Here is a 22643-nt window from a genome sequence, read left to right as displayed (position 1 = left end):
GTTCTAAGATGTGGATTGGTCTGCTATGTATTTCCAGCATCTTCTGTTTTTGTGTCAATTGTACGTGCTTTAAATATTGTTGTGGGTCTGCATAGACCTTAAAACCATGTAACTTCAGTTTTGTTAATTACTTGGCTGGTTTGTATATGCATTTGAGGAGTTTTAATGCAGCCACACCTTTTTGTCTTTTAACGTACTGAAAGTTGTTGTTCTGAGTATATTGTCCTAGTTTTTGTCTCTATATTATCTGTCTTCAGCCTTCGCCATTCAGGTCATATTACAACTGTAAAAAACCCTCCGCCCTAGGCAAATAACTTAGCAGTCATTTTTTAATCTCCGTATGTTTAACACAGTGAAACTTGTGCGTCATTTCTACGTACCTATGTCAGGCAGTGTTTATCAAGGATTACTGACATGAACTAATGCAGGCAGGCAAACGTATAACCAAATGTGTTTCTAACTGTAAAGGGAAAGTGAAAGAGAGTAATCAGATAAGAGAAATCCCACGTACAATAAAGAGCTAATCGGTCGTGTGTACTGCTATTAAAAACCTGCAGTCTTGCACGCATGTGTTTTGTTGGGATTATCCAGAAGGACGTTCGAGGAGTGCACATCATCCACTACGAGACTGTCATCGCCATTCCGGCCCCACCCAAGCCTCCCGCACTTGTGCAAACATCTTTGTGCATTCACTTGGAGGGGAATACCGTAATGTACACAAACCGGTTTGTCGCTTCTACCTAGCTCAAATGATACTTGTGTACAGTGGAACACACAAAATTTCATTACGATCATTCTGACATTTCTGGGCATTGTACTTTAAATGGTAAATATTTATTATTAATTTAAACGTAAAGGGGAAGAAATTCATCTGCTTTCTGTCTGGGAAGCCTAGAATAGGCACAAACCTTGTAATTATATGTAAATGAGCCTGGAGTGATGTCACCATGGCTCCTACCTCAGTTTCCAGAGTCTCTACATGGAAGAGGCTCAAATGAACATCACCCAAAAGTAATTGGCCTTAATGCTAGTGTCCAGCTCCCTCAGATCAGAGGAAGAAGAGGGTCAGAGCAAAATCTTGGAAATGGGAAAAAAACGGAGTGGCCAAACCTGAATATATTTTCCTTGCTGCTTCAGTGAATAGTGTGGTGAATAATGAATATGCTTTGCCCAGTAATGCTGCACAGAAAAGGTCACCAATCTCACACAAGTTAAAATTTTAGAAAGCTTATGAGTTCGGTGTCAGCCTAGACTCAGTGGGAGCCCTCTTGCTTCTGTATCAGAAGGTTATGGGTTCATCCCACTCCAGAAACTTGAGCACAAAATCTAGGCTGGCACTTGAGTGCAGTACTGAGGGAATGCTGCACTGTCATAGGTGCAGTTTTTCAGACGAGCTGCCTTCTGAGGTGGACAAAAAAAAATCCAACAGCATGACTGAAAGAAGAGCAAGGAAGTTCTCCTGGCCAACATTTATCCTACAACCAACATCTAAAACACATTATTTAGTAATTTATTTCATTGTTGTTTGTGGGAGCTTGCTGTGTACAAATTGGCTACCGCATTACAACAGTAACTACATTTCAAAAGTGCTTCATTGGCCATAAAGCGCTTTGGGAGATCCTGAGGTGGTGAAAGGTGCTATGTCAATGCCAATTCTTTCTTTCTATTAACAAGGGAACTGGGGTTCCTAAAGCCTTTAACATGTTCTGTAATGATAAAGTACTGTTTTCCACAATGAGGTGGGTATAACAGTAATTAATTAAACATCCACTGCTTTTTATCTTTATCTTTCGCTGGCATTCAGAAATGAAAAAGCAGAGACAGAAAATGCAGCAGAAATATTTTGAAATTAATTTGGTGGTGCTAAAATCTACTAGCAACAATGGAATGGAAATCTACATACAGCCAGCTTCCTGGATAGTTATGGGGTCTTTCCCCTTCTCCCTTCCCTTTCTGAATACCTGCACGTACTCAGTCTTGGTAACTCGATAGAAGCAACCATTGTTGAGTTAGGACACGCTGTGCAAAGTGCGCATTGAGGTGACAGCACCCATTCCTAATGTGTAAATGGGTTAAAGGAACAGTGCCATCAGTGTACAGTATCCGCAAAATGCTTAATTTGGATTGTAATTAGAGGAAGAGGCCCAATGATGCATTCGATGGTCTGATGATGTCTTTGATCAAATTTGCATTTATCAATTTATTTATTAAACTGCCTTAAATTAGTTTGCATTTCGGCAGATTACAGCACTTGTCTAAACGGCAATGATGAGATTTTCAGAGTGGCTTGTCTAAACGCTCTCTGCCTTTTTAACGTTATATTTTTATATTGCAGAGTGGGTTTCAGAGCACTGGTGGCAATGCTGAATACTGATGTACAACATTCGCGCATAGAATCATACAGCACAGAAGGAGGCCATTCGGACTATCGTGCCTGTGCCGGCACTTTGATAGAGCTATCCAATTAATCTCACTCCCCTGCTTTTTCACCTTCATGTATTTGAGCATGCTTAGCTGTCCCAGGGTCTTTGCACAATCTTGCACATTAACAGTTGCTCAAAAGTGATGTTCCAAATTCTTAACTTTCTGACTACGGCCCTTCTCATATGTCGGGATAAGATCCATACAGGACAGCAATGCCAGAAATTCATTGCTGGCCTGTATCAATGAGCTGAGAATTTAACCTGCTTGTGGCCAGAACAAAATGTGTCCCACAGTGAGCAGCACCAGCACCAGTGGGGATTTATGTTTGCTGCCAGCAACCTGGAAGAAACTATCTCTTTGAGATGGGTCTCTGTGTTGCCAGAGACAGTTATATTACAGCACTACTGCCAGAGTCGCTGCTGTAAACAAATGTAGCCAGTGCTTGTGGACTATACCCTTTGGATTAACAAAAAGTTTACTAAAGAAACTAAATTTTTTTTAAAACCTGCAGTAATCATGGTACAGAAGATCCAAAACCCCTGAACCCACTTGTTAGACCAGAACCGAAAACTGAAGGGAGAAAATAGCAAGCAAGGCTATTTTAATGAATAACTCTGATGGGTAGACAGGAAGACAGGCACCTCTTGTCACATACAAATCATTGTGCTCAGTTCGCCTTTAAAAACAGTGTGATTTCTCAACCAAAACTGCTGTAAAATATATAAAATAGATAACTGGTTTGTCAAAGTATATGTTCTGAAAGGTGTGACGCTTGATGCAAAATAATTACTGTTTTAGTTTCCTGGCCCAGCCTTGAATCAAGAAATTAAAATTCCTGAATGCATTGTTTATCACACACCTCCCTATCTACACAGAGGAGACACACCAGTGACCCACAATCATCTGTGTCTTATATGGTTCTATATTAAAATTACCTAAAACCCTACTCCAATAAACAACATACTTTATACAGTGATACATTCTAAAGTACTGTATGCTTATTTATCCCAAGGAAATTATTTTTAGTTGGATTAGTCAGTAGGGTGATGAAAGCAATATTAGATTAGAAATATGAAACTTCCATTAGATTTCTGTAAGATGTGTTGTTAAGTTAATTGGAATGCCATCACAAAATAAATTCTATAGTAAATTTATCCTTCATATAAACAGAATCCTAAATAGTTCATACTTTATATTTTGTGATTGACAGTGACTTTGTAACCCACAATACCTGTGCGTTCTAACTGCACAATTGTATCACACATTGGGGTGAAATTGATCTTTGGTGAAAGTGAATTGACAGCCCGTTTACACCACGCCTGAATTTCTTTTCCATTAACTTCAATGGAAAAGTAAATCGGGCGCGGTGTTAAACAGGCTGTCGATTCACCATCGCCCATTTCACGCTTTTGTCAAAGACCGATTTCAGCCCCAGTGACATTTACTTTTGGTTTCAGTTTTTTTTTCCCTTTGTCCCCTCTGGTTCCACAGGTATTGGTCGCCCATCAGCACTTTGCCAAACTGGCCTTACTTCATAGGACTAATTTCCCGAATGTGTGCACCAGGCGTGGAGCCTTCCCCGCCAGAAGCACACATCGGGTTGTTTTCCGTCAATTAATTTTAATAAACTGAAAACCCTGGGAGTGCACCAAGCACAGTTATTGCACGTGACAAGACATGACTGTCTTTCAAATTTAGGGCTGAGAAGAGATGCAAGATCTTTAAGAAAAAAATGGATTGTTCAGTTAGGTTATATTCTTGTTCTTTTTACACTTGTAATATTCTTTTGCTGTGAAATATAAGTATAGCTATAGTACTGCTTGTGTGTCCCTGGTTGGGAATAAGTTTAGAGATAAAGGGTTATGACAATGCAAACTATTATTCAAGGAAGTAGAAATATTGTGCATGTTTGTTAACTAGTAGACAGTGTGATCTGGGTTCCTGGAATTGGTGGGTGGAAAGTGAAAGGAGTGCCAGCTTTTATCCAAGAGGCCTGTAAATGCCCTTCAAAAACAGGACTCAATCTGTGTTAAAGTAAAAGTAACCCTTTCTTTTAGTGTCTACATCCTCTATTTGAAAAATACATCTTTTAGGAAAGGATATTGCAGTTGGTGAGTTCTCACATGCCTTCTGGTCCTGTCCTATAATCGAAGGGTTCAGGGTCATTATCTGTTAGAAATATTTCAATGATCTCAAACCCTGTACTGTGGAAATACCCATTGCTATTTCCTAGGATCTATGTCTGAGAAAGTTACCCTATCTATCCCAGCAGTCTGAGATCAGAGATTAGAGGTTGAAATTGTGTTGTGTGAAATTTGTAATAAACACTCAACCATTCGTTCGACTGCTATTTTAACAAAGGTCTTAACCATTTATTTGATATTGGTTAATGCCTTTGTTAAAATAGTGGACAGAGAAACTTCATACAAGCATGTTATCATGTCTGTTACTAAAATCACACAGCACAATTTCAACCTCTTGATTCAGATTTATTAAAAGTATAGTCTGTCGCCTTAGGATATCGAGCAGCAAGTGCTAGATGATAGAAGTCTATGCTATTCTGAAACTAATCTTAATAGTGCCTTGGGGTTATGCAGGGTTCCTCTCTAGTCTGCCTTATGCCCCTATATTTTACAGAACTGCTTAAAGCAGAAGTGGTACTGCAATAGTCTCGACCTTCCGGTGCAGTGGAATTTATCCCGTTTACATCATCTGGCACAATTGACTGCAGTCGTGACTTTCACTTCTGCTCATGGGCCTACAGGCCAGCATTACCACAGACTACACAAACAGGCTGAGCAGTCAGCTGCCTGCAGCTGGAAAAAAAGTGAGCCAGTTTATATTCGCTATCAACGGTGCTGAGGTAAATCTCTGCTTCTCCTGCAATAGCAAGGCTGCATTACCACCAAAGTCAAGTGGCATCAATGGCAGTGTGGTAATATAAATGAGCCATAGACGTGAGTCATTAACTGGATCAAGCGCCTTGTACAAGCTGTCACCTGGTGTTCCCATGAGGGTTCTTCTGATCTCCCACCAGAACATAGGCCGTAAGATTGGCGGAAACTCCAGAGAAACGGCGTAGACGGCTGCCTACGATCTTTCTTCGGGGTTTTTCTGATCTTCTAATGAAGCTGCAAGTAGGAGATCGGGGAACCCACGCAGAAATACTACCTCAATTTGTATAACGACGGGACAAAGTGGGGATCATTTTCTGAGCACTCGGAACCTTGCAGGCCAGCAGCTCATAACAGAAATTCATGGGCACAGCACCCACAGTTTTGTGCAAACCCCCCCCTGGCCCCACACACACTCGTGTGTGCTTGGAAGATTATTTCCTTAGCATCTTCTCCTTAGAAACCATATATAACCATTTTGTTGTTCGTATGCTGTATGCAGAGTAGTTCTCCCCAGTGTCCTGGCCAATACCTATCCCTCAACCAACATCGCTAAAACAGATTATCTAATGATCTCATTGCTGTTTGTGGGACCTTGCTATGCGCATATTGGCTGCCACGTTTCCTACATTCCAACAGTGACCGTACTTCACTGGCTGTAAAGCCCTTTTGGATGTCCTGAGGTTGTGAAAGGCGCTATATAAATGCAAGTTCTTTCCTTTCCTTTAGACCTGAATTGTTTTTCTTGAAACCCTTTAATTTAAAATGAAATGTTACCAACACAATCAGGGTGTAACCAGCACTCCTTAGGCAACCATGTCAGTCGGGTTATGCCAAGGGATCATTTTTGCTGCTTTCTCCTTTGGGATGGGTGATAATTAAAGGTACATTGTTGCTGCCTTTAAAAGATTATCATATTCTATTCTGGAGAGCATAATTCCTCCCCCGAGCTTGGGTGGGTGAGGAGACCAGTCACAGCACACTTCTGCCATGACAGATTCAACTTCTAAGAAAGGCCAGCACACCCTTCCTATAGTTATTCATGTAACAAGTTGTTCTCAATTGTTGGTTTGGCTATCTATCCTCACTGAACAAAACAGTGGTGTGATACACCCTTTGGTAGATTCATTTGTGTAAAGTTACACCACCTGATAAATAAGTGGACAGATGCTTAATGCTGCCCCACAGTGCCGATTAGAAACAAAGGCACACAGGGGCTTGTCAGTTCTCACGACTGGGGAGTAATGTGTTACACGGGAAAGTACTAAAAGAAATAGAAGGGAACACGTGAAAACAGTTTTATAATAATTTCTTTCTAATTAATATGGATGTTAAAATTGATTATTTGGCCTGATTTGGTCAAAATGAATATGCGTTATTGGAATATTTACTAACTGAACATGGGGCTAATACAATAGATCTAAAACGTTGTTACTAAAGCCTTGATCTTAACTTGGGGCGGGAATCAGGCGAGCGGGAGGCCGAGGTGAGCAGCAAATCCCCTGACCTCGGCAGCGTGAGGCTCGGGTGATTTTAAGCGGGTCAGTTGTCTGCCCAAAACCGTTGGGAAGCGGTAGCTGGCCAGCGGGTGGGAGTAGAACATCCCAATCATTAGGACTGCAGATTTTACTGAGCTTTCCACTTTTCTATATTTTGTTTCACCCAATTAAAGTAGATAGTGACAGGACACATATTTATTCAAAAGCTGGACTAACAATATACACGTTAGAAAATAACTGTATGGAATACGCTATTTATGGATGACTAGTCCCGTGGAAGCCTTTGACATCTGCGTCCAAATTCCCTCTCTATGCTCCCAGGGGGTGAAGCTCCATGCCAAGAGAACAAATTCATTCAAACTTACCTATGCGTGTTTAAAATGTGTATGCTTGCTACACATTTGCTGTCTGTCTGCATTACTGTGTCACTGGTGAATCTGTTTAATATGAACAAGAGGTCTCTTGCAAGAAAAAAAAGGGGAAAAAAATCTTTTATAGCTGTAGACCTGAATTTGGAAATAAGGAAGATCTGCATCATCAGCAGTTTTGAAAAAAGCAGAAGAACTCTTTTTAAATGGGCTGTCTTTGTGAGAAAGTGTTTGACAAACATTGTGTGTTTATTTGGGGAGGGAGAAGATCCATAAGAGACATGCATAATTTGTGTCACAATGGCGTTATGCATTTTCACATGTTTGAATTATTGCGTCATTTGTTTGTAAATAAGCTAAAGTGTTTGGGATACATTTTAACAGGAAAATAGTTTTCCTTTAAACTGTTTTGTTTTACAGTTGAGATAAATTTCATTTTGTTGCTTTATCCAAAACTCCCAAAAGATCTCTACTCCCCATTGTATGGTGTATTTTGGGTGCATCATTTATTCGTGTGTGTTGCTAAAGTAATTTGTGGATGATGTATGATATAATTGTGTTAACAAATAAAGTGCAGTCTTTAATTTGCACTGAGCTATGTACTTGCATTGAGTCCTATTCTGTTATATTAGGTTACATTGTCTTGCAAAAAAGCAGAAAAAGTAACAATTTAATATATTAGAATAATTACACATGCAATTTTTATATAAATATTTTATTTCAAGATGCTAGACACTCCAAACGGAGAATAAGCTGAAACAGAAAAATTGGTAAACATTTAAACAAGTTATGTTCCATAATGGTATAAACCATTTTTAAATTAAAAAATTTTCATTACAAAAGAGACAAATTGTACACCAGCTTTCACACTGATATATTCTGAACACACTTGAGGATGGGGGCAGGCACAGGGTGGGGGCAGACACAGGGTGGGGGGCAAGCACAGGGCCCAGAGACAGCACATTACAGGAGCTATCCCATTCTTTCCTGGGGTGTTGTATTGGGCTCAGTTGCTCTTTCTGTGCAGCTGGAGACCAATAGCAGTGTTCCCTCATTGGCATCAACCCATCCCTCATAGCCTATGCAGCAGAATGTTGTGCAGTTTGCAAGAGAGGACCTGTTATATAGCCCTCCAGGAATGGGTTCCAATGGCTTGATACTTCCCCAGCTCTAGGTGGAGGCCACATGTCACACGCTCTATCTGGCCTGCTCCTCACAGGTGCTTCATCCACTTGGGTGGTGCTTTCTTTATATGTCGGCACGGAGCGAGTTCACAATTCATTTTCAAGATCTTTCCTTTTCTTTTGGCAGACAGAAAACTCAACTCTTGCTGTGGCTGCAGCTTGCTCAAAATGCTTATGTTTGATCGTTTACCTGCCAAACAAGACCCAATGGAACCAGTTTCAATGGTGAGTATTAACTGTCGTCATTAAACAGTTGGTTAAGAAGCAACATCTCCTAAAAGCAAATCCATTACTTCAGCTTGGGGTTCTTACCTATTTTCTGATGCAGTGGTTACCACATTCACTATCAATACAGATGGAGAAGTCATGCTAATTTACAGGAGAATGCAACATGTTTTGCCTGTGTAGCAGACATTTAAACAGGATTCTTCCTTTTTGACAGTGGGTTTTAAAAAGTATATATTTTGATTATGTTTCAGCTTACAGTAAGCCATAGAGACCAATAAGCTCCCATTTTGATCCACAGTCTGTGATGTTAGCTAATCTCAGCTGGAGTAAGAGGGAGAAAATAGGGCAGCGGTTCCACTCCTGGCCATTATCCAATCACTTCTGCTAGAAGTACACCTGGTCAGGATCGGGCCTGGCTCTGATTCTGCCCCTCCCTCCTCCTGCATGATGTCAAATAGCCAGCTGACAGTACAACCAGGAATCAACCCTTTTTAAAGGGAAGGGGAGAAGATCATTGGGGAAGATTGATGAGATAAAAAAAAGGACAAATGTAAGGAATCTTACAACACCAGGTTATAGTCCAACAAATTTATTTTAAAATCACAAGCTTTCGGAGATTATCCCCTTCGTCAGGTGAGTGACGAAGGGGATAATCTCCGAAAGCTTGTGATTTTCAAATAAAATTATTGGACTATAACCTGGTGTTGTAAGATTCCTTACATTTGTCCACCCCAGTCCATCACCGGCATCTCCACATCATAAAAAAAGGATTCAGCATTTAGAGGAATGAGAACGTATTAACATCGTATTCTAGTATAATATTTCCTACAGTGATGTCCATGGTAATTTTATCTATATCCTCTCAAGTTTGGACGTTAGAGGACAAGTTTTGGGTTATGGGGGGGGGGGGGGGGGTTGACCCAATTTGAATATGCAAAACAGGTGCAATTACAGTAATTCAATTAAATGGTGTCTGTACATGTATAAAAAATATGCTTTACCCATCAAACTTTGTAAAAGTAGGAGCTATAATTCATTAACAAAATGTTTCTAGGTTTATTATTGGCAACACTCAGTTGTATTTCCTCTTTCTATTACCCAAGTCAAGTAACACATACTAAGTTAGGATAGTTTATACCCACTTTACTTCGCCCCTAGAATTGCGACTATTAATGAACTGTGCACATTTAGCATTCTATAAACGGAACTGGCTTTTCATTTAACCATACATTTTTTTTCAATGGCCTGCTGGTAAAATATCTGTCTGTGCAGTGTGCAATTTATCAGCAAAGCATCATTCATATCATTCCTTGTTCTTGTGAAATGGTCCATTAACATTTGTTTGTTAGCCCCACAACACTGAAACGTTTCTTGTAGTTTATCATTACTGTCACAAACAAAATAAATTAGTCTTCTATGAAAACCTGTTTGAGAGGGTAGCTGTTTTATTTCCTAAACATTATCAAAACAACATTTTTAATTGCTTCGCAGCACTGATATGTAGTACACCAGGCCTAATATGCCAATATTAGTGTATCATTTTGATGTGTAGTGATCTATTACTGCCACTAGGTGTCTGAGTGATTCGTACCTTGTAGTAAAATATCGGTGTGACCAAGAGAAAATTAAGTAAAAACAAAATACTATCAAGCAGCTTTGTAGAAATAATAATGAAATCAGGTAAGATTAAAAGCTGCAACTGTGGAGTGTGTTTTGCCATAGTTAAGGAGCAATGAAATACTGAGTTGCAAAATATTCCATTGCTCGTGTTATCATTTAATTACTTGTTTTATTGTCTGCCAGTTTCTCGCCCTGCTCCACCTTCCTCTTATCAAAGCATTAAGAACATAAGAAATAGAAGCAGGAATAGGCCATAAGGCCCCTCGAGGCTGCTCCGCCATTCAATCAGATCATGGCTGATCTTCGACCTCAACTGCACTTTCCCGCCCGATCCCCAAATCCCTTGATTCCCTTAGAGTCCAAAAATCTATCGATCTCAGTCTTAAATATACTCGACGACTGAGCATCCACAGCCCTCTTGGGTCGAGAATTCCAAAGACTCACAACCCTCTGAGTGAAGAAATTTCTTCTCCTCCTCAGTCCTAAATGGCCGACCCCTTATCCTGAGACTATGCCCCCTAATTCTAGATTCTCCAACCAGGAGGAACAGCCACACAGCATCTACCCTGTCAAGCCTTCTCAGAATCTTATATGTTTCAATGAGATCACCTCTCATTCTTCTAAACGCCTGAGAGTATAGGTCCATTCTACTCAATCTCTCCTCATAGGACAATCCTCTCATCCCAGGAATCAATCTAGTGAACTTTTGTTGCACTGCCTCTAAGGCAGGTATATCCTTCCTTAGGTAAGGAGACCAAAACGGTGCACAGTGCTCCAGGTGTGGTCTGACCAAAGCTCTGTACAATTGCAGCAAGACTTCCTTACTCTTGTACTCCAACCCTCTTGCAATAAATGCTAACGTACCATTTGCCTTCCTAATTGCTTGCTGTACCTGCATGTTAACGTTCTGTGTTCGTGTACAAAGACACCCAAATCCCTCTGAACACCAACATTTAATAGCTTCTCACCATTTAAAAAAGATTCTGTTTTTCTGTTCTTCCTACCAAAGTGAACTCCACATTATACTCCATCTACCACCTTCTTGCCCACTTGCTTAACCTGTCTATATCCCTTTGCAGACTCTTTGTGTCGTCCTTACAGCTTACTTTCCCACCTAGCTTTGTATCGTCAACAAACTTGGATACATTACACTCGTCTAAGTCACTGATATAGATTGTAAATAGCTGAGGCCCAAGCACTGATCCTTGTGGCACTCCACTAGTTACAGCCTGCCAACCTGAAAATGACCCATTTATTCCTACTCTTTTTTTTCTGTCCATTAACCAATCTTCTATCCATGCTAATATGTTACTCCCAACCCTATGAGCCCTTATCTTGTACAACAACCTTTCGTGTGGCACCTTATCGAATGCCTTTTGAAAATCCAAATATACTATATCCACTGGTTCCCCTTTATCTGCCCTGCTAGTTACATCCTCAAAATACTCTAATAAATGTGTCAAACATGATTTCCCTTTCATAAAACCATGTTGACTCTGTCTGATCGTATTATGATTTTCTAAGTGCCCTGTTACCACGTCCTCAATAATAGATTCCAGTATTTTCCCGACGACTGATGTCAGGCTAACTGGCCTGAGGTTCCCTGTTTTCTCTCTCCCTCCTTTCTTGAATAGCGGGGTTACATTTGCTACCTTCCAATCCATTGGGACCATTCTAGAATCTAGGAAATTTTGGAAGATCAAAACCAATGCATCCACTATCTCTGCAGCCACCTCTTAGAACCCTCGGATATAGGCCATCAGGTCCAGGGGATTTGTTGGCTTTTAGTCCCGTTAATTTCTCCAGTACTTTTTCTTTACTAATATTAATTACTTTAAATTCCTCACTCTCATTAGACCATTGGTTCCCCACTATTTCCGGTATGTTTTTTATGTCTTCTACTGTGAAGACAGATACAAAATATTTGTTTAACATCTCTGCCATTTCCTTATTCACCATTATAATTTCTCCTGTCTCTGCCTCTAAGTGTCCCACGTTTACTTTCGCTAATCTCTTTCTTTTTACATACTTGTAGAAGCTCTTACAATCTGTTTCTATATTTCTTGCTGGTTTACTCTCATATTCTGTTTTCTCCCTCTTTATCAATTTTTTGGTCGTCCTTTGCTGGTTTCCAAAACTCTCCCGATCCTCAGGCTTACTACTCTTCTTGGCTCCTTGCTGGGATACAGTCCACAGATGCAGGTCACCCTTCAACACCCTTCATCAGGTGGCCATTATTTATATATGAGCATTGACAAGGGCTTGACAAAGCTATTTGATTGCTAGGGGACTCCCAGCCAAGCCTAATTGTAAATGTCAGGTCAAAATGTAATCAGAATCTTCTGACAAATTTTCTGCTCTTTAACCCAGGGGGCACACGGCCACTTTTTGTGCCTTTACCGTTGTCTGGCTGAGATTCTATGACTCAGCACAGTCCCAGTGGTTTGAACCAGGGACCTTCCTGGCCCGTATGGCTCAGCTACTCATTGGATAAACTGGTGGAGCCATCAGAGTAGCTAAAAGGCAAAATATAAATCAGGACAAAGTGATCGGCAGTCACAGTGCTGCAGTCCATATCATAAGTGTCACTGTAATTTTACAAAGATCAGTCAGGGCATTGCTGCTCTAATCCAGTGTTGGGACGCAGGCAGGCAACGTGCCTGTAGAAAATTACATGGTGAGTTCGACTATGACTGTGTGGCCCTAATACAGCACCCTGCAGTGACAGTCCTTGCAATATGTACAACATTATGGGGGTGATTTTAAACCCCAAGAAAGGGTTGGTTGAGGCCGGGTGGGAATTGAATAGTTGTTTTTTGGATCGCGTCCACAACCCGGCTTTATTTCCGGATTTAACGTCACGCGGAAAAGTACAGGCTTTGCATTGGAAATGCAAAGTCCAAAAATTTTGGGGTTTTGATCCAAAAAAACAACTATTTTCAACTCCCACCAAGCCCCAGCCCACCCGTTCTTGGGGTTTAAAATCACCCCCTATATCTTTCCTACTGGTGATTATAAAGTTGGTGCTTAAAATTCAGCTGCTGAATGGGATTAATTAACAGCACAGAACTTTTTAATACCTGAAAGAACAGTAAAGCATCACTTTATAAATGCATGTTGGGACCAGACATTATAATCATCATGATTTAAATAGTGAGAATGATCTGTTACCAACCTGCAGGCTGTGCAGATTTTAAGATTTAAGAACTATTTGGTATCATGAAAAGCAAGCCTTGTGCACCTGGGCTTTTCTGGGTGAATCCTGAAACACTTAATCTGGCAAAGCCATGGATTCACAAAAATTCACAAAAAGTCCTGTAGTTCAAAAGACTACTGAAGCATCAGTGAAGCTCCCACCATTTAAAAAAAATAGTAGCCTATTTGACTGCCTGTTTTACCATGCGCACCTCTGAACTTTTATTGAATGTCCTCCCCTTGGTAAAATGCTGATGGGAATATTTTGTATGTATTTCATTGTTGGGTTGGCGCTAGTGTCATAGCTGTTCTGGAGCAACTTGGCTAAAGGATGGCCAGGTCCATTGCACAGGTGTTCAGGCCTACAGCTGAGATGTTGGGGGTTAAATTGGATAACCCCCGAAATCAGGCGCAGGGGTCGCGGTGCGCGATTAACCTGCGCCCGGTCGTTGAGATGCAGGCAGCACGTAACGTTCATGCTGCCTGGTGATTTACTTAATATCTGCGAGCAGCCAGGCTTAGCTGCGCCAGCAGGGGGTCCAGATATCGCAAGTGGCTCGCACCAGGTAAAGGCAGCCTGCACCTCTTATTTGCAAAATATAACATACAGGTCCGCACAGAGTCTGAACGGAGATCAGACATCTCACACGTAAAACACAGATGCAGGTCCCATCCCTATGTTTACAAACTGATGAGTTATGTTAAAACATTGAATAAAGGTTGCACACTACTAAATCCCACATCCTCCAATCTGCACGCCAGACCTCACCAATCTGCTGATCTGAGTTTGTACCGGGCCTGCGAGAGACCGTGCACCAAGATTCTCTGCTGATGCACTAGAGGCCTTGGTGCAAGGAGGGACATCCTATATCCACAGGGGAGCAAGGGGCCCTCCAGACATATGCTCCCAAGGCAGTAGGGGACAAAGTCAATGCCAGACTCCTAGCACCATGAACATGGATGCAGGGCAGGAAGAAGTTCAATGCTTTGACATGAGTGGTCAAGGTGAGTGAGGTCAACTGTTAAGTGGCGTCTCCTACCAACTGCACCACTAGCCACATCCACTGTTCCACACACTACACCCCCCATCAGCCACCTACCAACAAACTCTTTCAATCAATACTAAACTCTTCCAATCAGATGCTTCCTCTCACCCTCACACATTACAGCTGTTGCAAACCGCACACCCACAACTCACAGGTCACACACACTGGCAGCTAGTCAACCATGACAGGTACATCACCCAAACATCTTGCAGGACACTCACTGACACACATCCCGCTTTCTTGCAGGAGAAGGTGGCGCATAACAGGAGGCAGCAAGTGGCAGTGGCTCCATGGAACATGAACCTGCCGTCCTCTCTCAGGATGACAGCATTCCTGTCCCACCCCTGCCACTCCGCCAGTGCCCTTGCTGTTGCCTGTCAGCTAGTCAGCCCACTCCTCGTAGAGTATTGAAACTTTATTATAGGAACATAGGAGGATAGAAACTGGTGTAGGCCACTTAGCCCCTCAAGCCTGTTCCGCCATTCAATGAGATCATAGTTGATCTGTGACCTAACTCCATAAACCTGCCTTAGCCCCATATCCCTTAATACCTTTGGTTAACAAAAATCTATCAATCTCAGATTTAAAATTAACAATTGAGTTAGTATCAACTGCTGTCTGCAGAAGTGGGTTCCAAACTTCTACCACCTTTTGCATGTAGATGCGTTTCCTATCTTCACTCCTGAAAGTCCTGGCTCTAATTTTTAGACTATGTTCCCTGGTCCTTGTATTCAAGTATAGGAGACCTCCAAAAACAGGTATAAATGCATCAGCAGCCAGAAGCAAAATCCAACAACTAACCTGTAAACCTTGCATAATCCCTTTAAATAGCGCTGGGGGGGGGGGGGGGTCCTCCATGCTGTTTACAACCTGTTCAGCTGTACGTGGTTAAGACAGTGCGTTGGCTGGAGCGTTGAGTTCCAAAATCGCATCTGTCCCTTTAAATCAGCATTGCACACTGATCTACCGTATATTCTCCCACTTTACATGGTGCCATTGTTTGTTAACTGCGCGTGATCAAATGCCTTTACCAAGAAGGCATGCAGCGCATGTCATGCTGGAAGTGTGCACGCGTATTCCGGATGCCATTTTGGGTCCTTAGGAGGATGCGGAGTGCCTACAAAACGGGTGCTACACGGCCCAATTTATAGCCCGTTGTTCCTATGTTCAGTGTACTCAACTGCTTCTTAATGTCACGTGGAGTAAACTACATTGGCTGAACATTAGCTTCTCTCCAATGGAGCCTCAGTGATATTATGCACTTGGCACTTTTGGCTGAAGACACTTGCAAACACTTCAGTCTGCTACCACTAGTTGCCTGACTGCACATTCTTGACAGGATGCAGTAGGGCTACAGATCCATTGGCTTTGGAACTGTTTTGTTCTGTTTAGTTCCTGCAGCATTTGGTGTTTTGCATGTAGATACTCCTGTGTTGCAGCTTCACTAGGTTGTTGGCTGATCCTAATGTGTGCCTGGTGCTGCCCCATTGAACCTGAGTTGATCTCTCGGCTTGATGGCGATGGAAGAGTGAGGGAGGTGCGAGACCTTAAGATCACAGATTGTGATGGTATGCAATCCTGCTGATGATGGCTCACAGCATCTCGTGTATGCCCAGTTTTGGGCTGCTAAGTCTGTCCCACTTCATTAACCAGTTGAATTTTTACAACAGTGTGACAGCTTCCATGGTCATTTTTTTCCTGATACCAGATTTATTGAATTTCTGACTTGCCATGATGGGATTTGAACTCATAACTTCTGGGTTACTAGTCCAGTACCATAACCAGTAGGCTACTATACCTTTTTAAAAATAAAGCCAACTGAACTTAAAAAAAAAACTGTGACGCTTTTAAGAGCTGTATCAGAAATAAGACATTTGCCAGGTTGTAAACAGCATGGAGGACCCCCCCACCAGCGCTATTTAAAGGGATCATGCAAGGTTTACAGGTTTGGATTTCATTGCTACTTCCAGAAGTACTGAATGCCAACAGCTAGGTAGGCATCATCAGCAAAGCACCAATTACCAATACCACCTCAAACACTCAAACCTTGAAGCAGTCATCAAAGATCATAATTCTGTCTCAGTACAGGTCTCATGATGTGTCCACAAAGGAAGAGTATCCTCCCTCACTCTCAGAAAAATATTATTCATTTATGAATTGCTGTCATGGATATTTCTTGTTTAGGAAGTGACCGTTATTTTGTACAGTGAGATACGTGGTAAAAACAAGGGTAGACTAATTGGGTCCTTCTATCCAAAGCATAGGTGTTTCTTTATTTGGATAATTTGTTTTAACAATTTTAACGGAACGAGGCTGGTAGCCTACAGCTGGTCAACCTGAAACGTTAACTCTGTTTCTTTCTCCATAGATGCTGCCTCACTTGCTGAGTATTTCCAGCATTTTCTGTTTTTATTTCAGATTTCCAGCATCCGCAGTATTTTGCTTTTGAGCCTACAATATGTTTTGTTTGAATAGCAAAGGAAACATCAGTCAGAACCTATCCCTGCTTAGTGATCAAAGCAATAGAATTAGATCCTGTTTATATGTGTTTTTACAAATTTGTATTTGTTATAAATTTTCAGCTCAGTTGTTGATGCTGGGGAAAGGCAAAGAATGAAGAGTTATTCACTCCAATTAAAATCCGAAGGAAAATCTCTTGCCTCTTGACCTCAGTTTTGTCTGGGGCTGTGGAGATGATGAATTGCATTAGACTGATATTAATACCTGCAGCAAATATGCTTTAAATGAAAAGTTATCGCAGATAAGCAATATAATTAAATCTAATTCCATACTTCTCTCAGATTTAAGACAACCCTCACCATAGACTCTGGGGAACTGTGCTTAGATCAGGTCATCATGATATGAAGCAAATGCAACCTCAAGAGGTTTGAAAGTACAAATAAGGTTTCATATTCAACAAAGCTCAAAATGACTGTTCAGCACAAATGAGACTGCTGTTAATTTTCAGGATAAAGCACTCCGTGATGCATTAAATTGGAGAGACGGGGATAAAATTTGAAAGCTCTCAAGTACCTTATAATGAGAAGGAGAAATTTAGATGTTGGTTGAATTAATTGGTACAGCTTTGCACCTTGAACAAGAAGATTTGCAGGAAGGCTGTTTTTTACACTGAAGCAGTATTGTACATTCAAGTTTCCACTATTCAAGTAGATACTACATTCTCAGCAATGTATGTTGAAGGGAAAGCAAAATTGGCAGTAATTGTGGATGGGAGGCAGAATAACTTAATAACTCTTCAGTATTTTATAGATAGGAATGGACAGGACAGGAAAAAACAATCTATCCAATCAAAGAAAATGGAAAGAAATTCTTGCTGCTGGAATCTTATACCCCTCACTTGCTTCTTTCACCAAAATGCTACAAACCTTTGACACTATATTAACATAATCTATAAATACCTTGACAGAAGGGAAATTGTTGGTTGGGTTTATGTGATGATGATGTCTGGTGAAGTACCCTGACTAATGTTATATCTTTGGCACTCTCAGCACTATGTGCTTTGGTAGATGTAGCCAACACCATAGTTTTGGTGATGTGTATTTTTTGAGTCGGAAAAAATGTGTATTTTTCCCCTTCTGTTTTCATTGGTCTCCTAGCATCTCCCATCAATCTCAGGTGAGCAGCACATGTCCAGCTCCAGGCCTCCGCCAATGTCCCTGTCAGTCCGGCTTGGAGGAGATGTATATAAATAGGGCATGGTGACCATACTGAGGATTACCCCTCCCTATGGGATTGGGAAACAACTGGCCTCTGCTCTGTGTATCCCCACTGTGCCTTGGCTGAGATTACTAACACACAACGTGCACAACAATATTTTTAACATCAGGATAAGCACCTGCTCAGCGGATTTGCAGAGTTCCAAAAACATTCATTATGGGCTCAATTTTGAAATGGTGGCAGGTTGGCAGCGGGGGGGGGGGGGGGTGAAGGTGCGTGTGGCAAACCCGAATAAACACAACTTACTGTTTCTGACGTGATTACATCGTAATTGATGGTGATTAAAGTTCTCTCTGGGTTTCGCGCCCGGCAGCCAGCCAGATTGACAGGCTGGCTGCCGACATGAGCTGCAATATGAGTGGAGGAGGGGAGGAGAATAGAAAGAGAGCGAGCGAGACGTCATCCAGCGCTGGAATGGAAGATGGGGGGGGGGGGGGGGGTGGGGCGGGTAGAGGAGAGGGGAAGATCGGTGGTGAAGAAGGGGAGATCGGGGGGAGGTGAAGAGGGGGAGATCGGAGAGAGAGACATTGGACATCGGAGCAGGGTGGAAAGGTGGGTTGATTTAACTTCATGCAATGGTGAAACTAGGCGTGAATCAGAAGCTGTGGGAAAGCCGCCCAGATAAATTTAAAAATCATTCTAACTACTTACTATGTCACAAGTAAAGTGCCTTAAGCACCTCAATGAGCTACATTTGGCTCTTTAATTATCATCCCGCCGGCTTTAGTTGCCCAATGCTCCCGCAATTTACATGTAAAATCGAGCCCTATATGTCAACAGGAGAAAAATGTAAATCAGCATGAAATATTGAATTGGCAGCCACACTAATTGACATTGACTGCTAACAATATCTGGAAAAAAAGAAACAAACAACTAACTTCCATTTTATATAGCGCCTTTCATGACCTCAGGACGTCCCAAAGCACTTTACAGTCAATTAAGTACTTTTTTGAAATGTAGTCACTGTTGTAATGTAGGAAACGAGCAAAAGTATAAAGATCCTGAGGAAACAAGAGCCTCTTCTTGCTCCATTCTCATGATCTAGCAGGTGGCCATACATTGTACAAGAATAAAACAAAACTGGACAACAGCAGGGCAGGTTTTTAATTTATTTTCTGTCCCACCCCTAGGTACAATTTTCTAAAATCCAAGTTTGTCACTAGTTCCATGTAAAACAACCTACATTACCAGCACTTGCTGTCCGAAAAAATGGGAGCAGTGGTTAGGATCTGAAGTTATTGAAATCAACGTTGAGTCCGGAAGGTTGTAAAGTGCCTAATCGAAAGATGAGGTGCTGTTCCTTGAGTTTACGTTGAGCTTCATTGGAACAGTGTAAGAGGCCGAGGACAGAGTGCTAAAGGGATATGGGGAAAAAGCGGGAACAGGGCACTGAGTTAGACGATCAGCCATGATCATTTTGAATGGCGGAGCAGACCCGAAGGGCCGAATGGCCTACTCTTGCTCCTATTTTCTATGTTTCTATGAATTAAAATAGCAAGCGACCGGCAGGTCAGGATCACACTTATGGACAGAGCGGAGGTGTTCATCAAAGTGATCACCCGGTCTGTGTTTGGTCTCCCCAATGTAGAGGAGACCGCATTATGAGCAGCGAATACAGTATACAAAATTGAAAGAAGTACAAGTAAACCACTGTTTCACCTGGAAGGAGTGTTTAGGGCCCTGGACGGTGGGAAGGGAGGAGGTGAAGGGGCAGATGTTGCATCTCGCTTGCATGGGAAGGTGCTGTGAGGAGGAGAGCGGGTGTTGGGGGTGATGGAAGAGTGGACCAGGGTGTCACGGAGGGAGCAGTCCCTTCGGAATGCTGAAAGGGGAGTGGAGGGGAAGATGTGATTGGTGATGGGACTCCATTCCCATCTCCCAGTTTCTCCGTCTCCGTCGCATCTGTTCTGACGATACCACCTTCCACACCAGTGCTTCTGATATGTCTTCCTTTTTCCTCAACCGAGGATTCCCCTCCACTGTAGTTGACAGGGCCCTTGACCGTGTCCGTCCTATTTCCCGCACTTCTGCCCTCACCCCTTCCCTTCCCTCCCAGAACCATGATAGGGTCGCCCTTGTCCTCACCTTTCAGCCCACCAGCCTCCACATATCATTTTCCGCCAGCTCCAGCGCAATCCCACCACCAAACACATCTTCCCCTCCCCTTTCAGCATTCATGTCATTTTCAACATGATTACATGAATATGAGCAATACGTGATATTGTTGTAATACATTAACACATTTCTGCATGATTTACATCTTCACATCATAATGTCTGGCAAACTTAAAACGAGGCTTGCCGAGCACTTTACATGAAGACAGCTCCTCATTAAAGAAGGAGGGCCAAACCCTTCCACTGTATTTTGATTGTGCCATTTGCTTCACCCCAACAGCAGGTTTTTTGAATGTAGGTAACTTTAACTGCACTTTATTCCATCTTTTTTAATCTACAGTGAGTGAAGGAATGCCTTAGATATTCAGCTGCTAAAAGTGCTAAACCACTGTGCTACCCACTCCCCAGTAGCACTCCAGCTCCTCCTGGCATCACCAGGTCTCTTCTGGCCCCAATCCTCTTCCCCGTTGGATTGGTCTGGCGGGAAACACACTGCTGCTTCCCGCTCAGGCTGCCGAGTTAAAATTGCGGTTGTGTTCTGATGACACCATCGGAACCCAACATACAAAAGGACCACACTGGCTTTTGGTGGGTTTCCTTGCCACCTGCTCAGGAAGCATGTGAAAATCAGAATCTGTCAGCTCCCAAAGGCTCCAGAGTGGGTAAGTAATGGCCGATTTTAAGTGCCCCCCCACCAGGTGGATAGGGTTAGAATTGTCCCCACTGTCCCTGAAATTATGTCGAGTGCAAGCATACAAATGGTTAATGCATTTGGACGAAGTTCCTCCCGCCCCTATTTTACTTAAGACATTAACGTGCTTAAAAGAATGGGCAACACCTCCACCACCATAGAGGAGAGGGAGGTTTCAGATGAATGCATTAAACATTCATACTTTAGTATCCTGACAGGAAAGAAATGAATTTGTATTTTAAGAAGCAGAAAATACTTTCAGTTCTTAGAAGCTTAAGGGAGAAGTAACTTTATGAATAAGTATTTGACAAATCATTTTCTGTTTGGAGAGGTGCTGAGGCTGATTGTAGTGACCCCATTGCTGTCAAAACTGAGATCAGCTAACTCTCACAGATCAGGAAATGAATGAGAGCTTCCCGGATTGTATGGTTCAGCTACACAGTGCCATTATTAGTGGTGCCATCAAAGGGGTGAAACAGTCTGACTCCTGAATACATTTCATAATCGCACATACCTATAACTCAGCATTGTGAAATACAGGCATTTCACTATTCCACCTCTTCATAAATTATCAGGGTAGCTAAAGACTGCACTGGAGATGGGACAAATCAGCCAAGGTTCCCAATCTTGGTAGCTATCTAGTGACTTGGCTGTGTGGATGTTGGGTGAGAACAGGACTGGTCTCCTCTCTGACACTATCTTGGGTTGTCTAGATTGCTGCTGTTCATTGTTTAGGCTCACACATAAAAAGTGGCTACTGGGATGGGGTGTGAGGAGACAACCAACATCTGTTGAACAGGAGGGCAGAAAAATGAATAAGACTACTACACTTAATTAACAAAATATAACTGTGCGATTATGTTGACATTAATTTTAGCTGTTATGGAAACTGCAGGAGCATATAATAATGCTACAATTATATGAAGCATTATGTCCAAGGGTCCCCTGCACATGGCATCCTGAGAACCATGTTGCTTTTGCTAAAACTTTAGGGTAGGTAAAGACAACACTGTTAGGCATAGTGTTGTGAATAAGAGGTTGGGTTGGAATCTGTTATGAGGATGCTCAGTTGATAGTCAATTTGTTTGAAATACCTTTAAAGGTTTTGAAATTATCCAAAAATGTCCACTTAAGTATAATGGGGCCCTCAGCCCTTCCAATGCATTCCGGCCTTAACTCAGAAGGAAGTGTAGTGGAAGGGCTGGAAAATATACCGGATCCCGGCCTGCAAAGGAAATTCCCACAGGGCCTTGTAAGGAGCAACGCCTCCACTAACACTTTACAAGGCCAGTGTCGTGGAGTGGATGGGGCCAGAGATTCCGCCTTGCAAAAGGTTAGGGCATCTTCAGAGGTTAGTACGACCAATGAGAAGAGGCGTAGTGGATTCTTCCCGAGCATAACTGGGGTCCACTTCTGCCCCTCATTGAAGGTCACTGACTAGGACCATGGAGAAATCTTTGTCTCAACCTATTACACTCTCCAGGCTGAAGGAAAAGTTTCCTAGAATGCAATACCACTTCATGGCTGGCTACAGGTACTAGGTTTGTAAATGGCCTATGATGGCAAATATTAGTTTTTCCATTACTGAAAGACACTTCATCTGGCAGATGGCCTACTTCAAACGTGACAAACCTCATTGCCT

At 42.1% G+C, this 22643-nt stretch overlaps 1 protein-coding gene across 2 annotated transcripts in view; it reads left to right on the top strand.

Annotated features, from left to right (window-relative positions):
* Positions 1 to 22643, top strand: part of LOC137324502 (Krueppel-like factor 3) — a 72839-nt gene that overhangs the window by 24267 nt on the left and 25929 nt on the right. For both annotated transcript variants that reach the window (XM_067988860.1, XM_067988868.1), the window contains exon 3: positions 8497 to 8594. In XM_067988860.1, coding sequence (XP_067844961.1) covers positions 8538 to 8594 — 57 coding nt within the window. In that variant the 5' untranslated portion in view covers positions 8497 to 8537. The remainder of the gene's footprint in view (positions 1 to 8496; positions 8595 to 22643) is intronic.

The sequence above is a fragment of the Heptranchias perlo genome, chromosome 1, assembly GCF_035084215.1.
Source record: "Heptranchias perlo isolate sHepPer1 chromosome 1, sHepPer1.hap1, whole genome shotgun sequence".
NCBI classification, from domain to species: domain Eukaryota; kingdom Metazoa; phylum Chordata; class Chondrichthyes; order Hexanchiformes; family Hexanchidae; genus Heptranchias; species Heptranchias perlo.
This window is presented reverse-complemented; position numbering and strand designations above follow the sequence as displayed.